This window comes from Salvelinus fontinalis, unplaced genomic scaffold, assembly GCF_029448725.1.
Source record: "Salvelinus fontinalis isolate EN_2023a unplaced genomic scaffold, ASM2944872v1 scaffold_2278, whole genome shotgun sequence".
NCBI lineage: Eukaryota > Metazoa > Chordata > Actinopteri > Salmoniformes > Salmonidae > Salvelinus > Salvelinus fontinalis.
Window position 1 is genome coordinate 1 of NW_026602487.1, and position 14956 is coordinate 14956.

At 46.9% G+C, this 14956-nt stretch overlaps 1 protein-coding gene across 2 annotated transcripts; it reads left to right on the forward strand.

Moving 5' to 3' along the window:
• Positions 1–163: 163 nt before the first annotated feature.
• LOC129850742 (histone deacetylase 9-B-like) lies at positions 164–14306 on the forward strand. Of its 2 annotated transcripts, none has more exons than XM_055917004.1 (6): positions 164–397; positions 1075–1190; positions 3231–3356; positions 5342–5528; positions 5845–6062; positions 11365–14306. In XM_055917004.1, the coding sequence occupies exons 1-6, from the start codon at positions 352–354 to the stop codon at positions 11740–11742; spliced, it is 1071 nt and encodes a 356-aa protein (XP_055772979.1). In that variant the 5' UTR covers positions 164–351; the 3' UTR covers positions 11743–14306. The 2 variants fall into 2 exon arrangements, with proteins under 2 accessions (XP_055772979.1, XP_055772980.1); XM_055917005.1 differs by having other exon boundaries at positions 164–388.
• Positions 14307–14956: the final 650 nt, after the last annotated feature.

Below are 14956 nucleotides of genomic sequence, written 5' to 3' on the forward strand. Positions count from 1 at the left end.
CTCTCTCTCTCTCTCTCTCTCTCTCTCTCTCTCTCTCTCTCTCTCTCTCTCTCTCTCTCTCTCTCTCTCTCTCTCTCTCTCTCTCTCTCTCTCTCTCTCGCTCTCTCCCTCTCCCTCTCTCTCACCCTCTCTCTCTCCCTCTCTCTCTCCCTCTATCCCTCTCTCTCCCTCTCTCTCTCTTTCTCTCCTCCTCCAGCCTGAGAGTATTACTAAACCATAATCTCTCTCTCTCTCTCCTCTCTCTGTCCTCCTCCAGCCTCAGAGCCCAACCTGAAGGTGAAGTCTAGACTGAAGCAGAAGGTAGCAGAGAGGAGGAGTAGTCCACTGCTGAAGAGGAGAGACAGCAACGTCATGACCCCCTACAAGAAGAGGGCCCTAGAAATGATGGGTACAACTTGTATGTTGTTTATTGATCCACCCGATCCACCTTTTTATATTAAAGAGACTAGTATGTTCTAATTAAAAAGAGGACTTTTGCCAACACATATGGTTCTACTGTGGAATAACTCTGTATTGACAGAGACAGCTGTGATGGTGCAGCCAAAGGACACATTATGGTGTTAGGAGCTTGTTTACCTGTCGGTTCTATATGTCTATTTTCTGTCCTCTCTATAGCCACTAACATTATCTCTGTCCTCTCCACAGACTCTACAGCCACTAACATGATCTCTGTCCCCTTCACAGACTCTACAGCCACTAACATTATCTCTGTCCTCTTCACAGACTCTACAGCCACTAACACTATCTCTGTCCTCTTCACAGACTCTACAGCCACTAACATGATCTCTGTCCCCTTCACAGACTCTACAGCCACTAACATTATCTCTGTCCTCTTCACAGACTCTACAGCCACTAACACTATCTCTGTCCTCTCCACAGACTCTACAGCCACTAACATTATCTCTGTCCTCTTCACAGACTCTACAGCCACTAACATGATCTCTGTCCTCTTCACAGACTCTACAGCCACTAACACTATCTCTGTCCTCTCCACAGACTCTACAGCCACTAACACTATCTCTGTCCTCTTCACAGACTCTACAGCCACTAACATGATCTCTGTCCTCTTCACAGATTCTACAGCCACTAACAGTGCCCCAGGCTCAGGACCCAGCTCTCCCATCGGAGCCTCCAGCGCCCTGGGGGCCGAGAACGGGCCCTCCTCTCTCCCCACCACCACAAAAACCGAGGTTCGAACCCAGACCATCAATCAATCCATTTTATAAAGCCCTTTTTACATCAGCAGTTGTCACAAAGTGCTTCACAGTGACCCGGTCTAAGCCCCAAAGAGCATCCAAAGCTAAAGAACAGTAGCCAGACCACTCGTATTTATCCTCTACACACTACAGTGACTTTTCATTGATTCAAGTGGGTTCAAGATAAATAATCTGAATCGTGAAAATCGAACTTCTTAAGTCATGTCTCATACGGGATCTGTCTGCCTGTGTGTGTGTGTGTGTGTGTGTGTGTGTGTGTGTGTGTGTGTGTGTGTGTGTGTGTGTGTGTGTGTGTGTGTGTGTGTGTGTGTGTGTGTGTGTGTGTGTATGTGTGTGCGTGCGTGCGTGCGTGCGTGCGTGCGTGCGTGTGTGTGCAGCTATGAAAACAGCCAGTTGTCCCTGCCGTCTGTCTCTAACCGTTCAGTCTGTCACAGTCCAGTAGAAATGACTCCCCACACTGAGCGTAAAGAGACACAGCTCTCCCATAATGTCTACATACGTAATACACACCTGCTTTACTTTTTTCTTTCTACTTGCTAGTTATTTTCCCTTTTCTTCTTATGTCTTATTTTATTTTTTCATAATGGGTGACATGCAAAGCATTTGCATATCCATGGCATGAACTCTTATGGTGAGGCAATATTGGCAGCAAGATTTTTGTTGCAATTCAATCTCTATAAATTCTCAGAGCAGAAAGCATCTTGGATCCCTGTGTATTTCCCTATGGTTTTGTGGTAAAAAATGCCTCATCCAGTATCTCGATTCACAATTTTCATACCTCTTGAATTTTTTCCTTGCTCTACACGTATCGTGCAAGCTATTTAGCTACTCTACGCTAAAAGAGAATCCAAAAATTCAACAACAAAAAAAGATTCCAAAAGCAGTCTAAAAGAATCCAAACTAAGCGTTCTGTTGGCGTGTCATAGTATATCTGTCACTGAGCTGTCTGACCACAGCCCTGTGAGTTGTTCCCTTCCTGCTGAGCCCTTCCCCAATAGATTCATGACTCAGTAACTAGCCGGGGCAGGGGCTCTCCTAGGACCCCAGCCTCACAAAACACTGCGTTCTAGCGGGTGGCAGATATGATACATCTCTGAACCATCTTTAACAGAGCAGCTGTGTTTTCTTTAACCAGCGATGTTTACTCTTTCAGGGACCTCCAGTGACATTGAGAGGGGAGTAACAGGCCTGCCATTGGGGTGGAGGAGGGGGGGAGGGGGGGAACCGTGGAGCTTAATTGATATCCCAGGCGCTGGTAGCCAAAGACACCCACCCACATGCTAACAACATAAACACACAGGATTGCTATTGTATCAGCCCAAAGCTGAGACGCGTTCTCTCATGAAACGTACTGTGGCGGGACTGTTAGTGGGGGCTAACCGAAGGCCTCATGCCTGTTGCAAAAGCAAGTCGTGTTTGTGCACCGTTACATTAGGTATCCTTTTTCAGAGGGAACGGGTCCCTGGGGTGGAATACAGGCCGGATATCCCTGTTCAGGTCACTGAATACAGAGGGGGTTGGAAGGATAAACACGGCCCTTCCAGAACCACATGCTGCTAGGCTGCTCTGCTGGCCCTGCTGGGTACAGGAAGCATGCCCCAGCTACACTGATGTTCTCTGGGAGAGAGAGTAGCCTGAGGAGGGTGAGGCCTGGGGCTGGAGGATGGGAGGACCAGGGATGGGGTACAGAGATCTTTGGATGAGAAGGGTAGATTTCTGGTGGATGGGGGGGGGGGGGTGATGCTAAACGATACCTGATCATGTTGTTTTCACAATATCCTACAATTTGATGACACACTTTTAAGTGACACTCGTTTTTATCATCCGTCAGTAAAAGTGCCTATCTTTCTGCTACACTGCAGGGAGCCGGCATCCATCTTAGTGCATTAATGGTTATTACAGTGCTCTTGTTGCTCTTTCAAACGTTCCATAGTCTGATTTTCTAAATCTCTCTCTCTATCTATCTCTCTTTCTCTCTCTATCTCTCCCTCCCTCTCTTTCCTGTCATTTCAGCGCTGGCCATCACAGCCCAGGTTATTTCGTCCAGAGGGCTCCATGTCCAACCTTCTGAGCTTATACACGTCTCCCTCCTTACCCAACATCACCTTGGGCCTCTCCGCCACCTCCTCCCAGATCAGCGTGAGTACCACCAGCCACCATGACATGATCCTGGTCAGCCAGTACAACCAGCCACCATGCCCTGATCCTGGTCAGCCAGTACAACCAGCCACCATGACCTAATCCTGGCTAGCCAGTACAACCAGCCACCATGACCTGATCCTGGTTAGCCAGTACAACCAGCCACCATGACCTAATCCTGGCTAGCCAGTACAACCAGCCACCATGACCTGATCCTGGCTAGCTAGTACAACCAGCCACCCTTGACCTGATCCTGGCTAGCTAGTACATCCAGCCACCATGACCTAATCCTGGCTAGCCAGTACAACCAGCCACCATGACCTGATACTGGCTAGCTAGTACAACCAGCCACCATGACCTAATCCTGGCTAGCTAGTACAACCAGCCACCATGACCTGATACTGGCTAGCTAGTACAACCAGCCACCCTTGACCTGATCCTGGCTAGCTAGTACATCCAGCCACCATGACCTAATCCTGGTTAGCTAGTACATCCAGCAACCATGACCTGATCCTGGCTAGCCAGTACAACCAGCCACCATGACCTGATCCTGGCTAGCCAGTACAACCAGCCACCATGACCTGATCCTGGTGAGCCAGTACAACCAGCCACCATGACCTGATCCTGGCTAGCCAGTACAACCAGCTGCCATGACCTGATCCTGGTTAGCTAGTACATCCAGCCACCATGACCTGATCCTGGCTAGCTAGTACAACCAGCCACCATGACCTGATCCTGGTCAGCCAGTACCACTAGCCACCATGACCTGATCCTGGTCAGCCAGTACCACTAGCCACCATGACCTGATCCTGGCTAGCTAGTACAACCAGCCACCATGACCTGATCCTGGCTAGCTAGTACAACCAGCCACCATGACCTGATCCTGGCTAGCTAGTACAACCAGCCACCATGACCTGATCCTGATTAACTAGTACAATCAGCCACCATGACCTGATCCTGGCTAGCTAGTACAACCAGCCACCATGACCTGATCCTGGTCAGCCAGTACAACCAGCCACCATGACCTGATCCTGGTCAGCCAGTACAACCAGCCACCATGACCTGATCCTGGCTAGCTAGTACAACCAGCCACCCTTGACCTGATGCTGGCTAGCTAGTACAACCAGCCACCCTTGACCTGATCCTGGTTAGCTAGTACATCCAGCAACCATGACCTGATCCTGGTTAGCTAGCTGGCTAGCTTTTACACCTTCTCACAAACACAGGCCATTAGAGAGAGGATTTTTCATTGTTACGTAGATAGCTATCAACTAGTCTTTATTTGTAGAACAACATTCTGTAATGCTTTCAATTGAACCACTTTAGTAGTACATAGCCAGGTGGTTCAAAAAAGGTGTTACCCAGCAATAGATTCTTAGATAACAAAGTCAGGTTTTCACTGAAAACAAAGGGAAGTGTAGTTTGAGAGACGTTCTCTGCCTTGTCTGGCTGTTGAAAGACTTCAGCATCAGTGGCTGTCAGGATTATACATATGGCAGCAGGGCAACGACCTTTAACCCCAGATTATTTTATTCCACTTAGATAAATATTGTTGTTAAGAGTCTGTTGTCAGGCCTCCTCTTATCTCTCGCTATATGACCTCATTAATCACAGCTTTTTAAAACGTCCCAGCGGCCCCCTGCCCGGTCAAGTACAGCTTGCTCCAGTCCAGATAAGGGCCAAAGCAGTGCATGATACATCACTTTTAGCTCCCTGACACATTCCTTACATTGAGACCTGTCTGGTACATCAGCTGGATAGAAAGAGTGTAACCATTTGAAGAGGTGATTGTCGAAAACAAAATTATACCAAGTGTTTCTGGCCAATAATACAGAAAAAAAACTGACTGCACAAAATGACAACCCTTCTCAGTTTTTTGGAATGGAAACTTAATAGAATATATAGAAGCACCATTATATTGTGAGAACTTTAGTCCTCAGTTGTATTTCTAAGCCCCTACTCTGTGTGTCTCTGTGTTCTCTCAGGCTGCCATCGGGCTGAAGGAGAAGACTGGGGAGGTCAGGCATGGTCTACCAGGGCAGCTCCTGGGGCCTGTGCCCATGCCCACAGTGACCTCCATGGAGACCAAGGTGTCCCCCAGCCATCAGGCCCTGCTCCAACACCTCCTTCAGAAGGAACAGATAAGACGGCAGAAGATCCTCTCCTCCTCTGGTGACTCCTTATCCTTACACTGAGACAGACTTAAACCTAGATGTAGGGCCCGTTTCCCAGACATTGATTAAGCCTAGTCCTGGACTAAAAAGCATACTCAATGGAAAATCCCAGTGGAACTTTTCAGTCCAAGACTACAATCTGACCAGGTTACTGGGCAATCGAATTACACCACTTTGAATGGGAGAGATATTGAATTATTAAATATTGCTTATAATTAGTTGAAGAAGTGGTCCTGAAGATCATGAATTAAATGAGTTGGAATTACTGTGGATTTAGAACGTTGAATCTTAGTGCCGCCGTCTTGCCCCTCCAGGTCAAGGCTCCGTGCCCGCCCACCCCCACTCCCCTCTGGCCATGAAGGACAGGCCCTCCTCCAACAGCAGACCCAAGCTGCCCAAACACCGGCCCCTGAACCGGACCCAGTCAGCCCCTCTGCCCCAGAGCACCCTGGCTCAGCTGGTCATCCAGCAGCAACACCAGCACTTCCTGGAGAAGCAGAAACAGTACCAGCAGCAGATCCACATCAATAAGGTAAGAAACAGTACCAGCAGCAGATCCACATCAATAAGGTAAGAAACAGTACCAGCAGCAGATCCACATCAATAAGGTAAGAAACAGTACCAGCAGCAGATCCACATCAATAAGGTAAGAAACAGTACCAGCAGCAGATCCACATCAATAAGGTAAGAAACAGTACCAGCAGCAGATCCACATCAATAAGGTAAGAAACAGTACCAGCAGCAGATCCACATCAATAAGGTAAGAAACAGTACCAGCAGCAGATCCACATCAATAAGGTAAGAAACAGTACCAGCAGCAGATCCACATCAATAAGGTAAGAAACAGTACCAGCAGCAGAGTAGGAGTGTGTATCTAGGATCAGGTACCCTGTCCATTCATTATGATGTAACTAAACTGATCCACATCAATCAGCTAACTGACCTTTACTGTACTTTTGCTGTACACTAAAATCCCCGGAGAGTAACTGGACCCCATATCGCCTGTAAATAATACATGCAACCTATACATTAAAATCACCAAGTGTGTGCCCAGTGGGGATTTTAATTTAAGCAGTTTATACACACAAATTCTGAGGCTATATTTAGCCTTATCAAACTTTCTGTGGTAGCTGCTTTGTGTTTACAGAGCCCTTCCACCCGGCTCAGCCTCCCTGTGCTATTTCTGCTAAGTAAACAAGTTGAGCCTGACTTCAAATAGGGGAAGAAATGCTTCCCATAGCACTAATTCTGTTATCATAGCTTAAGGCATCAGTGGCATTCGCATGCAAACCCTGTGAAATTCAATTCAGCCAAGTTCAAATGAAAAAAGGCCCCAGAATACACGCTTTTGTTCCTCTGTGGCAATATTTGTGTTTCTGTGAGCAGGCTGTGGTGACCTCGCCATTGGCAGAGTGCAATTATTCAGCCACGGGAAGTGAGTGGTTGAGGTGGCGGACATACAGAGACACAGCCAGAGAGACACAGTGAAAGGCAGCATTGTGTTGCTCTCACACTGATCTGTCCCAATGCACAAGCCCTCAAACAGCCATGGGAATCTGAGAGCAACAAGACGTGCAACTCTCACTTAAAACTAACAGGGAAGGGCCTCAAAAGTCCCCTAACTACACAGTTTAAGTCTCCCCAGTCAAACTTCCCAATGATGCCATAAGCTGTTTAAAACACTTCCTTAGTTCTGATTCTAGTCCCTCTTAATCAATACCCAAAAAAAGAATGCAGTGGCTCAAAATAGGTTTTGCGTTATTTGTAGCTATGCACAAGCATTCCTTGAGCTTGAAGCTGCATTTGATTGACCGGAGGAAAGGGTATTGGATGGTTATCTAAACAAATAACCCTAGCTACCGTATCACCCCTGATGTGAGCACTCAGGTCAATAACAGTAGATCCTTTAGACCAAAGCACCTCTCTCACTAAGAGGAGGTTATAAATGTCCACTAATCAGAGATGAGCTCTGTGTTTATTTAGAAGAATCTTAGCCATTGGCCCAATTAATTTACAGCAGTAGCAGTAACAGTAGTAGTAGTAGCAGTAGAGGTAGCAGCAGCAGGGGTAGAAGTAGCAGTAGCAATAGTAGTTGTACTGTAGTAGCAGTAGCAAAGGGTAGCAGTAGTGGTAGTGGTAGTGGTAACAGTAGCTGTAACAGTAGCAGCAGCAATAGTAGAGGTAGTGGTAGTGGTAACAGCAGCAACAGCAATAGTAGCGGTAGTGGTAGCAGTAGCAACAGAAGTAGTAGCAGTAGCATTAGCAGTAGTGGTAACAGTAGCAGTAGTAGCGGTAGTGGTAGTGGTAGCAGTAGCAACAGTAGTAGTATCAGTAGTGGTAGCAGTAGTAGCGGTAGTGGTAGTGGTAACAGTAGCAGTAGTAGTGGTAGTGGTAGCAGTAGCAGCAGCAGTAGTAGCAGTAGCGGTAGTGGTAACAGTAGCAGTAGTAGTGGTAGTGGTAGCAGTAGCAGTAGTAGCGGTAGTGGTAACAGTAGCAGTAGTAGCGGTAGTGGTCGTGGTAACAGTAGCAGTAGTAGGGGTAGGGGTAGTGGTAGCAGTAGCAGTAGTAGCGGTAGTGGTAGCAGCAGCAGTAGTAGTAGTAGCGGTAGTGGTAACAGTAGCAGTAGTAGTGGTAGTGGTAGCAGTAGCAGTAGTAGCGGTAGTGGTCGTGGTAACAGTAGCAGTAGTAGCGGTAGTGGTAAGAGTAGCAGTAGTAGCGGTAGTGGTCGTGGTAACAGTAGCAGTAGTAGCGGTAGTGGTAGTGGTAACAGTAGCAGTAGTAGCGGTAGTGGTAACAGTAGTAGCGGTAGCGGTAACAGTAGCAGTAGTAGCGGTAGTGGTAACAGTAGCAGTAGTAGCGGTAGTGGTAGCGGTAGTGGTAACAGGAGCAGTAGTAGCGGTAGTAGTAGCAGTAGTAGCGGTAGTGGTAACAGTAGCAGTAGTAGCGGTAGTGGTAACAGTAGCAGTAGTAGCGGTAGTGGTAACAGTAGCAGTAGTAGCGGTAGTGGTAACAGTAGCAGTAGTAGCGGTAGTGGTAGTGGTAACAGTAGCAGTAGTAGCGGTAGTGGTAACAGTAGTAGCGGTAGCGGTAACAGTAACAGTAGTAGCGGTAGTGGTAACAGTAGCAGTAGTAGCGGTAGTGGTAGCGGTAGTGGTAACAGGAGCAGTAGTAGCGGTAGTAGTAGCAGTAGTAGCGGTAGTGGTAACAGTAGCAGTAGTAGCGGTAGTGGTAACAGTAGCAGTAGTAGCGGTAGTGGTAACAGTAGCAGTAGTAGCGATAGTGGTAACATTAGCAGTAGTAGCGGTAGTGGTAACAGTAGCACTAGTAGCGGTAGTGGTAGTAGCGGTAGTGGTAACAGAAGCAGTACTAGAGGTAGTGGTAACAATAGCAGTAGTAGCGGTAGCGGTAGTGGTAACAGTAACAGTAGCAGTAGTAGCGATAGTGGTAGTGGTAGTAGCGGTAGTGGTAACAGTAGCAGTAGTAGAGGTAGTGGTAAGAGTAGCAGTAGTAGCGGTTGTGGTAACAGTAGGAGTAATAGCGGTAGTGGTAACAGTAGCAGCGGTAGTGGTAACAGTAGCAGTAGTAGCGGTAGTGGTAACAGTAGCAGTAGTAGCGGTAGTGGTAACAGTAGCAGTAGTAGCGGTAGTGGTAACAGTAGCAGTAGTAGCGGTAGTGGTAGTGGTAACAGTAGCAGTAGTAGCGGTAGTGGTAACAGTAGTAGCGGTAGCGGTAACAGTAACAGTAGTAGCGGTAGTGGTAACAGTAGCAGTAGTAGCGGTAGTGGTAGCGGTAGTGGTAACAGGAGCAGTAGTAGCGGTAGTGGTAACAGTAGCAGTAGTAGCGGTAGTGGTAACAGTAGCAGTAGTAGCGGTAGTGGTAACAGTAGCAGTAGTAGCGGTAGTGGTAACAGTAGCAGTAGTAGCGGTAGTGGTAGTGGTAACAGTAGCAGTAGTAGCGGTAGTGGTAACAGTAGTAGCGGTAGCGGTAACAGTAACAGTAGTAGCGGTAGTGGTAACAGTAGCAGTAGTAGCGGTAGTGGTAGCGGTAGTGGTAACAGGAGCAGTAGTAGCGGTAGTAGTAGCAGTAGTAGCGGTAGTGGTAACAGTAGCAGTAGTAGCGGTAGTGGTAACAGTAGCAGTAGTAGCGGTAGTGGTAACAGTAGCAGTAGTAGCGATAGTGGTAACATTAGCAGTAGTAGCGGTAGTGGTAACAGTAGCACTAGTAGCGGTAGTGGTAGTAGCGGTAGTGGTAACAGAAGCAGTACTAGAGGTAGTGGTAACAATAGCAGTAGTAGCGGTAGCGGTAGTGGTAACAGTAACAGTAGCAGTAGTAGCGATAGTGGTAGTGGTAGTAGCGGTAGTGGTAACAGTAGCAGTAGTAGAGGTAGTGGTAAGAGTAGCAGTAGTAGCGGTTGTGGTAACAGTAGGAGTAATAGCGGTAGTGGTAACAGTAGCAGCGGTAGTGGTAACAGTAGCAGTAGTAGCGGTAGTGGTAACAGTAGCAGTAGTAGCGGTAGTGGTAACAGTAGCAGTAGTAGCGATAGTGGTAACATTAGCAGTAGTAGCGGTAGTGGTAACAGTAGCACTAGTAGCGGTAGTGGTAGTAGCGGTAGTGGTAACAGAAGCAGTACTAGAGGTAGTGGTAACAATAGCAGTAGTAGCGGTAGCGGTAGTGGTAACAGTAACAGTAGTAGCGATAGTGGTAGTGGTAGTAGCGGTAGTGGTAACAGTAGCAGTAGTAGAGGTAGTGGTAAGAGTAGCAGTAGTAGCGGTTGTGGTAACAGTAGTAGTAGTAGCGGTAGTGGTAACAGTAGCAGCGGTAGTGGTAACAGTAGCAGTAGTAGCGGTAGTGGTAGCGGTAGTGGTAACAGTAGCAGCGGTAGTGGTAGTGGTAGTAGCGGTAGTGGTAACAGTAGTAGCGGTAGTGGTAGTGGTAGTAGCGGTAGTGGTAACAGTAGCAGTAGTAACGCTAGTGGTAACAGTAACAGTAGTAGCAGTAGTGGTCATGGTAGCAGTAGCAACAGCAGTAGTAACAGAAGCGTTAGCGGTAGTGGGAACAGTAGCAGCAGCAGTAGCGTTAACATTAGCGGTAATGGTAACAGTAGCAGCAATAGCGTTAACATTAGCGGTAGTGGTAACAGCAGCAGTAGCGTTAGCATTAGCAGTAGTGGTAACAGCAGCAGTAGCGTTAGCATTAGCGGTAGTGGTAACAGCAGCAGCAGTAGTAGCATTATTGGTAGCAGTAGCAGCACCAGTAATGGTAGGAATAACAGTAGCACTATGGCGCAGGATTGTTTTGCAAGGTTGGTATTTTGTAAGGTTTTACCTGCAACAATAGGGGCCACTAATCACTAATGGACATTTACAAGAGCTAAGAGAGGATTTTAGAGGGAGGTATAAAAAGCGTTGACTAATACCAAGATAAAGAGGCTAATTCTCTGCCGGGGAGATATTTATACCAGGCCTACGTTCTTAAGCCAAAGTGTTTGTGCTATCTTACCAGCTGTCAAGGGTTAAGGTGTTTAAGTGATTGCTCCACTTTCTGTGGTCTAACAAATAAAGCTTGACTAGATGTTGAGACATGAAACCCGTAGCAGCGCCTCATAGTACTGTCTGGGGCATGCTCTTAAGGAGCCAGCACCAGTGACTGCATTCTCTGTGTAGCCTTATTTATGCGGAAATGTAGTGTGATGTTGGATGAATTTGACTTGTGCTGCTTTGCACAGAACACTCTACTCTCTACTGGCTAGCTCAAACTCATAATAAAACTTAAATAATAATGAATCTGTCTGTTGAGCATAACTAAATTACCTCTGATGCTGTACCTCTCTGCAGCTGCTGTCCAAGTCCATCGAGCAACTCCGTCAGCCCAGCTCCCTGGTCAACCCACACCTGCAGGAGTCAGAGGAGGAGGAGGAGGACAACACCCGGAGGCTGGAGGATGAGAGGATGGACATGCAGGAGGACAGGATGCCCCCTGGTGGCGTGATCCAGAAACACACCCTTCGCTCCAGCAGCAGCAGTGGCAGCAATGGCTCTCTCGGGGAGCTGTCCGCCATCGTCGAGGCCCACCACCGCCTGGGGGTCATAAAGGTCAAAGAGGAGCCAATCGACAGCGAGGACGAGTCTCTGTCCAATCAGAGCCTAGTGGCGGAGCAGAGTGCCTCACTCCACCAGGTCAAAGGTCAGCTGGTGATAAGAGCCATGATCTGAGGGGGGCAGAAGATGAAGGAAATCACACACTGCGACATTCAGAGACGCATACGTACACACACACACACACACACACACACACACACACACACACACACACACACACACACACACACACACACACACACACACACACACACACACACACACACACACACACACACACACACACACACACACACACAGAGCCGACTAGGACTCCCCAGGCAGTCCTCTCCCTGCCCTGAGATGTGACGCTGTCTCAGTGAAGTGCAGCCGCACCCCAAACCCCCACCAGACTGACTCTCTGTTTGTGAACTTTGTGAAGTGATCTGTAATGTTAAGTATGTTTCACCGTGCTGTATATAACATGAAGAGAAGATTTACTAGAAGAATGATCCTTCTTTTTTTACTTCTAAGGAACTGCTTTGATTGTTTTCAGGTTCTGCTCAATTGACAGAACGTAATATGTATACAGTAGATTTAGGGTAAGAGAATATTCTAGAAGGGAGGGAAAGTTTAACCGTTGTACAGTTTATGAATGCCATTTTATGTTCCCATAGTGTAACATTTATGCCATCAATTCACTTCAACTTTGACTTGCTGACTGTTGTTGTTTTATTCAAAAAGAAAAAGTAAAACGTCATATTCTCCGTCGTTCTCCAAAAAGCTGTGATGTTCTGTGTTCAGCGGTCTCTGAAAATGACATGAAAATAAGGAAGCCTGCTCATGTCTGTATGAGAGAGAATGTATTGTTCAACCTTAACACAACACAGCCCACCCTTACGACTGACTACAGCCAGCCTACACTGGGAATGAGACTGTTTATTGATGTACAGTACTGCAGAGTGGAGGAGAAAATGCTAAATCAGTGGATGGATGGATGGATGGATGGATGGATGGATATATGGATGGATATATGGATGGATAGATGATGGATGGAAATATGGATATATGGATGGATAGATGATGGATGGATAGATGAGGGAGGGATGGATGGATGATGGATAGATGATGGATGGATGGATAGATGATGGATGGATGGATGGATGGATGGATGGATGGATAGATGAGGGAGGGATGGATGGATGATGGATGGATGGATGGATAGATGGTGGATGGATAGATATATGGATATATGGATGATGGATGGATATATGGATGGATGGTATATGATGAATGGATGGATATATGGATATATGGATGGATGGATGGATGGATAGATGATGAATGGATGGAGGGATGGATGGATGGATATATGGATAGATGATGGATGGATAGATGATGGATGGATGGATGGTGCAGGCAGTCAGCGCCATCAGACCATAGGACCAGGTCTGCTTCTCAAATGGGCATCCCATAGGCCTCAGGTTAAAAGTTCTGTGCTATATAGGGAATAAAGCAAGAACAAAACAACAAAATCATCCTGGTTTGCCACGGCCCTGTGTTGAGATGCCGTGTCATCCTAATCTTCCTCATCTTCCTCTTCCTCGACCTCCTCTTCCTTCTCTTCCTCCTCCTCCTCCCCTCTGGGTCCAAACCAAAGCTCAGCCAGGTTCCTGCCCAACTTTCAGCAGAGAAATCACTAACAGTGAGAAGGAGAGAGAAAGAGAGGGAGAGAAGGAGCGAGAGAGAGAGAGAGAAGGAGAGGGAGAGAGAGAGAAATAGAAGAAGAGAAATAGCGAGAGAGGGAGAGAGAGAGAGAGAGAGATAGGAGCGAAAGAGAGAGAGAGGAGAGTGAGAGAAAGAGAGAGAGAGGAGAGAAAGAGAGGGAGAGGAGAGGAGAGAGAGAGAGGAAGAGAGAGAGAGAAAAGTAGAGGGAGAGAGAGAGAGAAAGAAGGAGAGGAGAGAGTAGAGGGCGGGCAGGAAATGCCTTCTAGAAGCCAGGAGTCGGAATGATTCATGTGTGCAGGAATGTTAAGGGAGAGGAGGACCCAGGGTTGTAGGAGTCCAAGGGGCCAGGCTTGAGAATTGATTTACTGTCAAGGCGAATTACAAAGCGAGTGGGGATATGGTTAAGGGAGACCCTTTTTAAAGGGAATCGCTTCCTTCATACTCCCCAGTGACATGCTTACCTCCACACGCAGGTTTGATGTTACTTCAATAAAATAAAAAACAAAATGGGACCTCTCTCCTTCTCCCCAACCCCCACCCCTAACTCCCTCTTGAAATTGCCCCATGCAACATGTCGACTCTGGACTTAAAGTGGTCAATCAATGTAGAGATGTAACTTTTTTTCCTGTTTCGTTTGTCTTGTCAATGTATAAAATGTTAGTATGGGGTTCTGTGTTTGGGTTCCTGTGAAAGACAAACTATGTCTGTCAGTCTGTCTGTCTGCCTGTCTGACTCATACTGTACATTTAGCTCAACCTATTCTAATGTTTCTAGTGTAAAAATCACTTTCAATCGGAACAATGTCAGTCTTGTTCCCTTGCTTCTTTGATTGGGTTGTAACGGGGCCCCTTCTCTACCCGTGGGGGGTCCCTGGATTCTGTTCATAGCTGTTTGCGTTTGTTCTCTTTTTTTTCTGCCTTGTTCTACAAACCTTTCTTTTATAAAATAAAGTTAATTCCCCTACTGTGCAACTTTCTGCTCTTTGTAGATGATGTTTCTAACATGTCATACAGCTTGAGTCTATACTTCCAACTTCCCATAGCCTTATTTTGAGACATAGATTTTCATTTTTCACATTCAAGACCCAACACAAGACTGTGTTCATGTTATTGTACATCTCAGATGTCTCCCCCTAAACTAAACCATTAGCCCACTTTCCCACACTCAGTCACATAACCCACTAAACACAGGCCAGCTCCTCATTTCTCTGGGATCTGTAACCCTTTCTAAGCAGCTCTTTGATGTGAGCGGAGAGGCTCCTAGCGGCAGCATTACAGCAGTCAAGACAAGGTGAGGCTAGGAGAGGGTGATATGTATGACTTGCACTGAGACTTAAACTGAGCTTAAGCAATTTCACACCCAGGCTTAGTTCTTTCTTGGACTGGTAAGACTTGATATATTTCACACTACACGCAATGATGACAATAGGAAAGATCACGGCTCAGACCCTTGAGCAGGTTTCTGCAGTTTAAGGTAGCCTGTTTGGGATGGTTGTTATTTGTCTCCAGTGACATTTTTGTAGCCAAAGTAACTGCTGCAAATGTAGCAAATATTGGGCAACCATTTCTTCTTCTTTCAGTTTCAGCCTCCTTCCCTCAAAGCTTCCAGATACCTCTTCCGG